The sequence below is a fragment of the Erythrolamprus reginae genome, chromosome 3, assembly GCF_031021105.1.
Source record: "Erythrolamprus reginae isolate rEryReg1 chromosome 3, rEryReg1.hap1, whole genome shotgun sequence".
NCBI classification, from domain to species: domain Eukaryota; kingdom Metazoa; phylum Chordata; class Lepidosauria; order Squamata; family Dipsadidae; genus Erythrolamprus; species Erythrolamprus reginae.
In genome coordinates, this window is record NC_091952.1 from 119,987,314 (window position 1) to 120,000,482 (window position 13,169).

At 40.5% G+C, this 13,169-nt stretch overlaps 1 protein-coding gene across 1 annotated transcript in view; it reads right to left on the reverse strand.

Moving 5' to 3' along the window:
* ABCA4 (ATP binding cassette subfamily A member 4) overlaps positions 1-12,683 on the reverse strand; it is a 193,023-nt gene extending 180,340 nt beyond the window's left edge. Inside the window, exons 1-3 of the mRNA XM_070746513.1 lie at positions 12,640-12,683; positions 4,557-4,673; positions 941-1,034 (exon numbers count right to left, since the gene is read on the reverse strand). Coding sequence (XP_070602614.1) covers positions 941-1,034; positions 4,557-4,622 — 160 coding nt within the window. The 5' untranslated portion in view covers positions 4,623-4,673; positions 12,640-12,683. The remainder of the gene's footprint in view (positions 1-940; positions 1,035-4,556; positions 4,674-12,639) is intronic.
* Positions 12,684-13,169: the final 486 nt, after the last annotated feature.

The window sequence follows — 13,169 nt, forward strand, 5'->3', positions numbered from 1 at the left end:
GCCCCGACCCTTTGTAACCAACTCTCGCCAGATATCAGAGTTGCTCCCACCCTCCTTGCCTTTCGTAAGCTCCTTAAAACCCACCTCTGTCGTCAGGCATGGGGGAATTGAGACTTTCCCTCCCCCTAGGCTTATAAAATGTATGCATGGTATGTCAGTATGTATGATTGGTTTCTAAATTGGGGTTTTAAATTAACTTAAATATTAGATTTGTTTACATTCTATTATTATTGCTGTTAGCCGCCCTGAGTCTGCGGAGAGGGGCGGCATACCAATCTGATTAATAAAAATAAATAATAAATAATAAATAATAAAATGTCCTTCCTGTTGGTGACTACTTCACCTTCAACCGCAACAACACACGAGCACATATATTTATATTTATTAGATTTGTATGTCACCCCTCTGCAAAGACTCGGGGCGGCTCACAACATAATAGTGATACAATGCATTACAAATCCAATAGCAGAAAAATAAAATCAATTTAAAAAACATTAATAACATAGTAAAATCCCTAACTATACAATCATACACATTCAGCATAATAGATTCAAACTTAACGTAAACCGCTCCAAACTAGATTGCAGAAAATATGACTTTAGCAATAGAGTAATCAATGCCTTGAATACATTACCTTACTCTGTGGGGGGTTTTCCCCCAAACCCCAAATCTTTAACATCAGATTGTCTACATTTGACCTGTCCCCTTTTCTAAGAGGTTTGTAAGGGGCGTGCATAAGCGCCCCATAGTGCCTACCGTCCCTGTCCTACTGTTCTATTTTTTTTCTTTTATCATTATTTTCTACTTATGTTATGCTTATACAAACTACAATCCTATACTTTATTTATTTTATTTATTTATTGGATTTGTATGCCGCCCCTCTCCGTGGACTTGTTCGACAAATAAATAAATGAATAAAATAAAAATAACACACTCTTACATTCATGTTTGTGATAGACTGGAGTAACTTTCCTCAGCCACACTAAGACAAGAAATAAAGAAACCGGCCATAGAAGTTCAACCAGCAGACGAAGCTGGAAAGTAAAAGAACAACAAAAAAAAAAAAACAATTATATGTATCAATTCCATACAGTATTTGAGAAATGGCATTCATTTAAATCTGACTTAGGTTTAGATCATCCAACAAAAGGAGAATGTATCCAGATTTTTGTTCTCTGTGTTCTCAAAACTATAGTCTTAAAATCAAATATTGTCTGGCTTTATAAGTTGTCTTATGTGGTGTTTTATTTTGGGCTGTTTTTACAGGGGCCTTCATTTAAGCTTTCATGCTTTCAATGCTAAAATCCTACATCTTTGCAAATAAGTACGTGTGGGACAGTGATGGTGAACCTCTTGGGTGTGGCATTTCAAGAATGCAGAAAACTTGATTCTACCTGAGTATCACCTCCTCACAAAAGAAACAATCCTCTATCTCTCCCCACACCCAATTTAGGCTGACCATTGGCAGGGGCAGCGGCAAGGCTGGGCCTGAAGAAGAAACCTGGATAATTTTGGCCCTGCTGCTACCAAAAAGGCCACCTTACACAGTACGTGAGCTGTGGGGAATGCTGCCATTGCCCCCTGCACTCCCCAGGATCTGTTATGCTTTGCTTATGTTCAGGCAATGTTGTCTTTCTATTCACCAGCCTCTGAGGCCTACCTGAGGTTTTTCTGGATTGCCTGAGGCCTTCCTTGTTGTTCAGAGAATGCTACCAAAATTTGTACTACCACAGTGTGGGCGTAGCTTATGCAGGACGCCCTGCATTTTCTTTCAACATTTTTCAGTGCAAATTGGGTGCTCTGGAGTGGAGCTCCATTTTCGCTACCCCACTGCGTTTGGGCAGGAGCCCACCCTTGGCTCCATTTTCGCTACTCCCACCCGGGCAGTAGCCCACCCCTGGCTCTTCTGCAACCTCCTAAACCAATATGAAAGCACAGCCCGTTCTTCTTCCACCATTTTTAGAGCCTCCAGAGGCCTTGCAAGAGCATGACCCTCTCACATGATTCCTGGAGGATACAAAGGCTGCCCACTCCCCATTCTTGCAGGGCCTTCACAGCCTCTGAAAATCATGCCTGCTTTCAAGAATAGGGACAGTTGGCTGTGGCTGAATTTATCTACCTACCTACCTACCTACCTACCTACCAGGTTGAGCATTCAGGACATTTGCTGTCCACTAACCATGAAGTTGAAGACACTGACAATAAACACAGATAAAACAACACAATTTATGTTATGTGCCTTTAATTTTTAGAATGGGTGGCTTATTAGATTTGACTTAAAGGAAACCAAAGAAAGAGCATTAACATTGCCCTCAGGCTTTAATTTTCTCCACCCAACCCTTAGAGAAGCTTCAGGACTGTGGGATGGTGGTGGGTATATATGTGGATTGATTAAAAAGATGGAAATGTCCAGGATAATAAAAGAGCAGAGTTTTCCACTTGCCTCTCTTCAAAATCATTTTTTTTGGCTGTTGTAAATTGTCATATTACAAATCCAGTAGATCAGAACAGCTTTTGTAGTAGTTAAAGGTATTGTACTTACCAGTTTTACCTATACCAAGAAAATATAATGACTAGCAAACTAGTTATTCCATTAGTTCCATTCCAGATTTAATCATTGTTCTATCACCACTTTGTATTCAAAATTGAAGTGAGATTTCACTGTAGCAACAATGTGTGTAAAATTGCATTGCGTCGTGGCCCATTTTAAAAGTGAATTGGTGACATGCTGTGTCCCTAAATAGGGCCTCAGGTATGAGAGCATCCAAAAGTGTAGTCCCAGCCAGAGGTGGGTTGCTCTCAGTTCGGACCGGTTCTATAGAACCGGTAGCGGGAATTTCATCCCGCTTGCTGAAATGTAAGTGATCCCTGGTTGGCTATGCCCCGAAGCAGCTTTAATGGTGATGGCATAAGTGCCGCCATCTTGTTTTTGGCTTCTGTGCATGCGCAGAAGCTGTTTTTTGCTTCTGCACATGCGCAGAAGCTTGGTTTTCGGTACTGCGTTTGCACGGCAGGCAATGAGCGCATACCCATGTGGCACAGAAGGAACCAAACCAGCGGTGAGGTAAGTTAGAACCCACCTCTGGTCCTAACCCTTTTCCCTCTGGCTTGCATCTGTTGCCATTGTTTCTTTTCCAAGTAGGATTTTCCAGGTCCTTCCTTCACTACTTTGCTTGCTGTTTAAATACTGTTATTGTTTTTAATTTGTTTCATTTTATAACTTTAATACAGTTTGATAAGTTGTTTTAACTTTGATTGGGAGCCACCCAGAATATGGGCAACTATATAAATGCTTTAAATCAATCAGTCAAAAATAATACTTTGTCATTTGGTCCAAAACATATAAATTCTTTCTCTTCTCCCAAGCCACTTTTCTCTTCCCTTTCCCCCCAGTAAAAGTACAATAAACCACAGTAATACACTTCTACAAAGTATGAAATGTAGAGTACATTGAAAATACTCAAATATCCAAAGACTTTGTCAATTTCAAGATAAGTTTTAATTCACTCAAATCCTATGGCTTAATCTATAGCCTCCAAATGGTCTGGTATGCTTTGGTCTAGGGATACTTGCATAACAAACTCCTGCTCTTTGAAGAACCACAGCAGATGAAAAGATTTAAATCTTTGGACAGTTGCTTCCTGTAGGAAAAGTCCACTGGCTATTTTTATCTTCCAGCCCCATGTTCTATTTGAGTCAAGAGGAAATGAATCTCTCTACAATTTTCTACACTTCTACAGAGGCATTGAAATTGGGTAGGTTGAGTCTTCTTTCTGGGGAAGGCCTTCTGAATCAAATTAATTTAGTACATCCAAACTATTCCAAAGTTCAAATTAAAATATTTGATCAGAACAAATGAATCACAAAAACACATTTCATTTTACCTTTAAAACTTATGGAATATGGGGGGTCCTCACCTTACAACCACAATTGAGCATGAAATTTATGTTGCTAAGAGAGAAATTTGTTAAGTGAGTTTTGCCTCATAACTTTTCTTGCTACATTTGTTAAGTGAATCATTGCAGTTGTTAAATTAAAGAAGGAGAGAACTTAGAACTAAGGAGAAATTTCCTGACAGAACAATTAATCCGTGGAACAGCTTGCCTCCAGAAGTTGTGAATGCTCCAACACTGGAAGTTTTTAACAAGATGTTGGATAACTATTTGTCTAAAGTAGTGTAGGGTTTCCTGCCTAAGCAGGGAGTTGGATAGAAGACCTCCAAGGTCCCTTCCAACTCTGTTCTGTTCTATCACAATTGTTAAGTGAATCTGGTTGATTTTACTTGTCAGAAGGTTGCAGAAGGTGAGGACTCTGCAACCTTTATAAACATGAGTCAGTTGTCAAGCATCCAAATGTAAATTGTTTGACCATGGGGATGGTGGAACCATCGTAAGTGTGAAAAGTGGTCATAAGTCACTTTTTTCAATGCCATTGTAACTTCAAACGGTACTCAAAAGACTTACATAAAGGATATTTGAATCTAATTCTGTTTCTCTAAAAGAATTTGAAGCATACATATCTGTTTTATCTTTTGTAGATATGCATTCAGTTCTTACTTTTTGCCGTTTTCGGAGTATCCAGTTTTTCCATAGAAGAAGTCTAACCTTTCTGAAGAAACTCATTTTGAAGCAGTGACCGCATCGCAAGTTTGAAGATCAAAAATCATGTGATGTCTGGAAACCAAAAATATGTTGCTATTATGTTCTCACATAAGCCTCTGAATCCTAAAAATAAATGAACTGATTAGCAGATATTCCTATGTAGGTATGAAGCTGCTGGGTTGAAATTTGTATATGGGTTGTATATCTGGATCTGGATCCAGTCATAAAACTACGGGGTTTCAGAAGTGAGTTACTTTTGATCTTTTTTTCTGCCCCGTGAATTTATGCTATATTTGGGATAGGACTTTTTTCCCATCTGGGAGATGACCCACTTGTATTTCAGATGGATCAGACGAGCCGCAGTGGTGCAGGGGTTAGAGTGCAGTACTACAGGGCACTTCTGCTGCCTGAAATTTGGCAGTTCAAATCTCACCAGGCTCAAGGTTGACTCAGCCTTCCAAGATTGGTAAAATGAGGACCCAGATTATATACTGACCCTGTAAACCACTTAGAGAGAGAGCTATAAAGCACTGTGAAACTGTGAAACGATAAATACATGTAAGTCTAACTGCTATTGCAACTGCTATCACCTTCAACATCAGTTTGGGAGCAGCAGATTGCAGAATAATCAAGTGATTAGTAGGTTAACCTCCTTTTATGTTACAGATAGTTTTCATTGTGCACTAGGAAGGCCACTTACAGATCAGCAAAAGAAAAAGAAAAAAAGAGCAGAGGTACAAAAATAGGCATATATTTTGCAATAATATTTTACAGGTACAGTTATACATTTGGAGATATTTGCTATAACTGAAATAGAAATATGCATATCTCACCTTGTGGGAATGACTATGGCTGAATAACCATATCTACTCCATTGATTGTCAAGGCGCAAGTTGTTGATGGGCACATCAAGTGCTTTGCTTTCTTGACCCCTCTAGGGTCTTTAAAACAGACCGTTTAACATTTGAAACTGTGGCTCTTCAAATATTGTCGGCCCGCAACTTCCTGCCCACTGAGATTGATGAAAGTTGGAGTCTAACAAAATTCAGAAGGCAAATGTTTCTCCCTCCATAAAATTTAGAGTATATTCAATCAGGGGTCTATCCTGTGTAAAGGAATATATATATAATCTTATCACCTATCCTTATCAGGTATATATTACCTATTTTAAATTCTATCTCTATTATTAAGAAGTCTTATGTAAAGGTCTTGACTGACCCAAGCCATGATAGGCAGCCAAAAGTCAAATACTTTGGTGACAACCATTATGTTGTTATGGATGTTTATGAATTCTATGTAAGTAGAGTAAATATTGAAGAGCCTGAAGGAATGGCTTAGGTTGGCTTGGGTAAAAGAGAAGGGAAGGGGAAAATAGGATAGGAAAGGAAAGGAAGGTGGTTATGAACAAAGAAAAAGGGAAACAATAGATCTAAAAGAAGACAGCCTTATGGAATTTATGACTGCAAACCTGTATTTATGATTATAAACTTGTATGATTGCAAACTTGAATGAAAAGGCTAAAATATATGACATAACATAACTAGGTTGGTGACATTTGAATGTCAAACGCCAATGAATAGCAATAAAGGAAAAATCAGAGTTGAACTTTATGAGTATATAAATGCAAGTATGTACTAAAACTCATTCATTGCTAGCAATATTTTTTTTCATTTTTAAATCATAGCATTGCCATACAATGAAGCCATCATAATAATTATGTAGCGGATGTCCATCTATAGGGTTGTTACAGTATTTTTAGATTTTTTTCCCTCCTTGAAATTTCCAAGGACAATTATAGATTAGACCATGGAAGAATGTATCTTCTTCCTGTACATCTTCCTTGAGGATTGCATATCCAACAAATAATAAATGCCACTTTTGAAATGTAGACCTAAACAAATTAGAACAAAATCCTTGCAAAATCCTCCACATGACCATTCAAAAGTAAATTCCACTCAGTGATATGTTGTTTACTTCCAGTAAGTGTGCATGTAATTGCCAACCCATAGGCTACCATTTTATATACATTTACCTGGGGGTAATGCCTCTTATATTCTATGCAGCTCTAAATTGTTATACATAGGAATGCATTGTTAGCTAACTCAAAAATAAAGACTATTTCAGAAAGCTTCTTTTATGACAGGCTGTACCAACATCTGACTCGTGGATTACATTAAGTATAATCTTCTCTAATTCAATTATAAATCCCATTTGAAGACATGGGAACTGACATGTTGCTATTCTTAACTATCGTTGACTGCGTTTGTGACCTACTTTTGCTTTGGGTAGGATTTCTGCGATCAGGCCATGGATCTTTGTAATTATAAAAACGAAACAAAAACAAATCTCCATTTAAATTGCAGATATTGGCTAATTACACAATGCTAGTGAACTTGGAATTTGAAGGATGCTAACTGTATTTTAGAAAGCGTATAAAACATTAAGTGTATTGATATGTGCAAACTTCCAAAATATTTACTGCAGCTATTACAATCCAACATGAGTTACATCTAAATAGGACCAGTTCGCAATATTAGCTTTTAAGCCCTGAGCATGAACTAAATCCATTCCAATACAGTATACAGTACAGCGACTATTTTTCCCATCACTGGAGGACTGTATACAGATATTGTTATGATTCTTTTGATTCTCCAGTTCATGCATAAGAAATATTATTCTGTTATGTCTCCATCCATATTTTCTCTTTCCTGCTTAAATGTTTGCTTTAATGGAATACAGTGAACCCTCGAGTTTCGCGTCCTCAAGGATCGCGAAAGGGCTATTTCGCTAGTTTTCAACCCGGAAGTAAACTCCACCATCTGCGCATGCGTGCCCTTCCACGCATGCGTAGATGGTGGAGTTTCCCCGCCGGGCAGAGGCTTCCCTGGGTCTTCCCCCTCTTGCCCCGGTAAGACCCCAGCGGCGGTGGGCTGGAGCGCGAGCTTGGGGCAGCCTAGCTCCGCTTCCCAGCTGGGAAGCGGAGCCGGCAACAGCGTGGGCGGGCGGGCGGCGCGCGCGAGCTTGGGGCAGCCTAGCTCCGCTTCCCAGCTGGGAAGCGGAGCCGGCAACAGCGTGGGCGGGCGGGCGGCGCGCGCGAGCTTGGGGCAGCCTAGCTCCGCTTCCCAGCTGGGAAGCGGAGCCGGCAACAGCGTGGGCGGGCGGGCGGCGCGCGCGAGCTTGGGGCAGCCTAGCTCCGCTTCCCAGCTGGGAAGCGGAGCCGGCAACAGCGTGGGCGGGCGGGCGGCGCGCGCGAGCTTGGGGCAGCCTAGCTCCGCTTCCCAGCTGGGAAGCGGAGCTAGGGTTTCCCCAAGCGCGCGCGCACCCCAGGCGCGAGCAACGGGGTGGGCGGGCGAAGGGCGGGCGGCAGTGGAAGTAAAAACACTATCTGCGCACGCGCAGATGGTGTTTTTACTTCCGCACCGCTACTTCGCGAAAAATCGATCATCGCTTGGGGTCCTGGAACGGAACCCTCGCGATGATCGAGGGTTCACTGTACTTCAGATTTATCAAAATCATTGTTTGCACCATATTGTAGCCAAGATATTGTGGTTAGAAAAGAATTTTCCAGATGAGGGCAAATTCAGATCAAGCTGGGATTGCAATTCTCATTAGGTTTGTTCAATCCAGTTTGACACCTCAGTAGCAGAAATTTGTTGCAGTGAAATTAATAACAAAACATTGAGATGAAGGAAGAGAGGAGAAGGAAGGCACAAGGAAAATGCTTTCTCCTGATGCTTCAAACCAGTCAGTGAAGGGAGCTGTTTTCTCTAGCTTCCATTTTGAAATGATTATGTGGACTATGATTTAGTTAAAATAGTGGTGTAGGCAGGGGTGGGCTACTGCTCAGACTGGGGGAACGCGGTGGGGTAGCAAAAATGGAGCTCCACCTCAGAACACCTAATTTGCACTGAAAGATGTTGAAAAAAATGCAGTGTCCTACATAAGCCACGCCCACATTGTGGTAGTAAAAATTTTGGTAGCCCTTCGCTGGATGTAGGGGAGTGAAAGGTCTTATCAGATTCATTCTTGCATGCCATCTCTGTCTCTTAATCAGAGATCCTACACATAGCAGGAATAATCTGTATTTGTATTTACAGTGGTACCTCTACTTAAGAACTTAATTCGTTCCGTGACCAGGTTCTTAAGTAGTAGAAAAGTTTGTAAGTAGAAGCAATTATTCCCATAGGAATCAATGTGTTCTGCCTGACTGGCTCAGGCAATGTGTAACAGTCCAAGGAAAAGAAATCAAACACACACGTGCTCTGCTAATCAGCAAACTTGTATTAAATAAACAAAAAAGGGTTACTCAAAACAGTTCGTGGTGTCCGAAAACAATGCAAGGCTTACTTCAGCTGCATACAAAAACACAGGAAAAAACAAACAAAGACAACCTGGAATGAACAAAGACGTTTCAGGAGTCCTTTTGAATATTTGGAGCAAACAGCAAGTCCCAGAGTTTTCACCTCCCACTTGTCTGAAAAAGCTGGGTTGAAAATTCCAACGGCACGGAACAGAAACTTCAGAGCAGGAACCACAAAATAACACAGATAAACAGCCACAGTTTGCCTTGGCCTTTGTTCCCTTTTATCCCTTTAGCCCACACCCAGCCCTCAGTATAAGAACCACACCCAGCCCAGGTGCTCCTATAATGACTTGTAATACTCCTTAAAGCGATCCCTTCCTTGCACAGCTCTTCGGCTACGCAGATCAATATACTGATCTGCAGAAGAACCCAGGGACGAAAGACGGTCTGAGGGACTGCATGCCAAATCCCCTGGGCTGTCTGCTGAATCCTGCGTCCCAGTGGGCTTGTCCTCCTGGCTGTCTGCCACATCTTCCTGGCTGTCAGCCAGGCTTTCGCATTCACTTTGTGCCGCGTCTCTCCCATCTGTGGGAGCAACGGCTGGCCCAGGCCCAAACACAACACAATGTAAAAGCAAATAATGCATGCAATCCCATTAGGAATGAAATAAGTTTCCGGAGAGGGGCGGCATACAAATCTATCAAATAATAATAAAAAGCTCAGAATTTGGGTGGGAGGAGGAGGAAGAAGAGGAGGAGGACAGTTGCTGCCGAAGGAAGAAGGTAAGGTGAGCGGAATAAAAAAAAATCCAAAACTTTAAGGATTTTTTTTAAAGAAGAGGGACTCTGAGGCGGCGAGGAGGATCATGCGCCTCCCATACACCCAGTGCGATGCTGCCTCCCATACACTGCACCAGAGAGAGAGGGGGAAACCTCCCGCTCCTTTCACCAAAAGGCAGCTGCTGCTGCTGCCTGCTTCCTCTTCCTTCCCATGCTGAAGGGCTCCCCTCTCATCTCGCTCACTCGGTTTGTAGCCGGCACTTTTCCTTCACTGTCGTGACTCATCGGTTTGGCTGAAGCTGAGTTGTTATAGCCAGGGCAGAGCGCCCACTTTTGCCTTTCCACACCCAGAAGCTCTGGGAGGAAACCTCGAGCCAGGTGTATGGGAGGCAGTGCGAGGGAGTCACCATGGCAAAGTGGTTTACTCCCTCTCCAAGCACCCGGAGAAAGGAAAACACTCCGTTCGCTCTGGGCTGGCCAGAGTGAAGGGAGCGTTTCTTTTCTCTGGGCACTGGCAGAGGTTTATTCCCTCTCCAAGCGCCCACAGAAAGGAAAATGCTTTGTTCACTCTGGACTGCCAAAGCCTCCTTAAGCGCCACCAAATGGCTCCTCTGGCAGTCCAGAAAAGCCCGAGATGGCTGAGATTAAAGGGGGAATGGCAGAAAACTGGCCGGGCCTTCGTGCCCTTCTCAAATTTACTGGCAAATTTTTCTGGGCTCGGGTTCTTAAGTAGAAAATGGTTCTTAAGAAGAGGCAAAAAAATCTTGAACACCCGGTTCTTATCTAGAACAGTTCTTAAGTAGAGACGTTCTTAGGTAGAGGTACCACTGTATTTGTATTATTTCTTTATTTATTTAATTGAATTTTAAAAACAAAAACACAACACAAAGCAACAAAGACATTGAATTTTAAATAAATTTACACAGACATAATTAAGACGAACAAAATGAAAAAGAAAAAGAAAAAACATAAATGAAACAAACACTTGGCGTATTTACATCCCCTTCTCATTCAGAATTTCGATCGGAGATATGTACTTTTTTACCTTGTTTTTGTTAAAGTGTTGCTTTGCATATTTACATACTTGCATACTTTTCTATAAGTTTGCATTATGATCTCTTGGGCTGTCTTTCTATATAGTTTCTTTTCTTTTATCCTTTCTTTCCTTTAACCAATTATAGAAGTTCTCCCATATTTTCTAAGAGTCTGCATCCTCCTTCCCTTCCCTTATTTATTTTGTCAGGCATGTATTAGATAACAGATACAAGTATAAACATAATTATGAATACATGAATACAAATAAAAAAGAACGATAGGACAGGGACAGTAGGCATGCTGGTGTGCTTATGCACGCCCCTTAAAGACCCCTTAGGAATGGAGTGAGATCAACAGTGGATAGTCTAAGGATAAAGTTTGGGGGATTTGGGAAAGAAAGCACAGTGTCAGGTAGTGCGTTCCAGGCATTAACAACTCTGTTACTGAAGTAGTATTTTCTGCAATCAAGTTTGGCGCGGTTTACCATAAGTTTGTATCTATTATGTCCTTGTATATTGTTGTTGTTGAAGCTGAAGTAGTCAATGACAGGTAGGACATTGTAGCAGATAATTTTATGTATTACACTTAAAAGCTGCATTGTTTGCATTGCTTCATCCATCCCCATCTGATGTATTGTGTGTGCTGATGTGTGTGCTAAAAACGCCATTCAATAAAGGGCACATGTGGAGAAAGTGTGTAAGTGTGCACACTGCATAAAAATGTTGTTATGATATGTTCTGGGATTAGTTGTGGTTAGGTTTTATTAGAAGTTCTCCAGGTGGTTAAAAAAATGCAATGTCTCCTTCGTGAAAAAGACAATTCGTGAGGCTGTAGCTAGAAGAAAGTTTTATATTAGATTGAACAGCTGAAGCAACACCAGCAGCATACGTGACATTTATGAACTGGAATGTTAGAGTCATTTTGTTTTCATGACCCAAGGGCACTATTTGTTGATAGATAGCTATCCTTAAGATGTAGCTATCAAGCCAAATATGCCTGAGGATATGTATAAATTAAGCATACCTACTTGCTCTTCACTCAGGAGAATGATATACATTTTAAAATGATCAGCCACCATGATTAGCACAGGTAAAGTTTCTCAATAGATAAAGTGTATTGGCATAGGCTATCTGTGTTTCTAAGTCTGATACGACTTTACAAGATTTAAGGAAATAAAATATATACTTTACGGCCTACTGGAGGTAAAAGAATATTCGGAATTGTTCTTTGTATTATTCACTTGATATTTTACTAGAAATAAATGTGTATTTTTAGAATTGGCAAAATGTTGTAAAAGACCGGTGAGAAACACATTAGTAAAATCAAAGATGAGATAATGAAGACAATTCTCTTATTGCAACGGCAAGAATACTGTTGAACAACATTTCTATAGAGAACTACACCTGTGTAGAATAGTCAGTTACCTCCAACTGTTCCACACAATTGTTTACCAATAGTGTTTCATATCTTGCATTTTAATTTACAATTGTTACCAATGGTGTTTCATATCTTGCATTTTAATTTACTAATTACAGCCTGGAGGAACATTGTCCATGGGATCGGACATGACTTTGCAACCAACAAAAAAAAAAAAAAATGCAAGCATCATTTTACTTGGCTGCCAAAATAAATCTTATGAGTTGGTTTGAAAAGGCTGTACCTTGTATTTACTATGATTATGTAATGCAAAATACAATGGCCTTATTTTTATATCAATCACTCAATTTAAGTAGAGATATCTTCTATTTCACTGCGGAGTTATCTAGAGGTTTACAATTTCTTAAATTTGTACCCAAACATACTCAATTTGATACTTGCCACATTACAAAACCAACAACATTCCCACACTAAGTTTTTTTTTTAAAAAGAGCAAAGGTTGCATCATTTTAGAATAATACTCCAAAAAAAATCTTTGGCTTACCTTGTTTGCAATGGTATCCATCACAAAAACATTGCAGGGCTATGAGAATTGAAAGAGTTTCTGAAAGGAAGTCCAGCACGACAGCAGAGGAATGCCTTATCTCAGGAACAGCGAACACTTACCAAAGCTCAGTTGTAAGGAGATTTTTTTTAATCCTTCAATTTAATGTGGGGCAGCTTTGTTTTCAGAATGTAAGCCCCATCACAGGAAGGGAAAATTCTGCATTTAATAGCCCTTGCAAGAAAGTTATCAACTGATCTGAATGCCTGAAATAGTCAGAGTTCTTAAGTCCATAGCAAAATCAAGCAGATGTTACAAGTAACTGGCAACTTTATGTTTGAACTAAATTCGTGGAAAAACTTGATGCTGCTGTCTATCTTTCTATAATGTATAAATGTTAGGAGGTTACACAATACAAAAGATTTAATAGAGTTGAAAGGGACCTTGGCAGTGAAGGGCCGCTCTTCTTACCTGCTACCAGAGCTCCCTTGGAGGGCATCGTGGGCACGCGGATAGCCAAATTTCATATG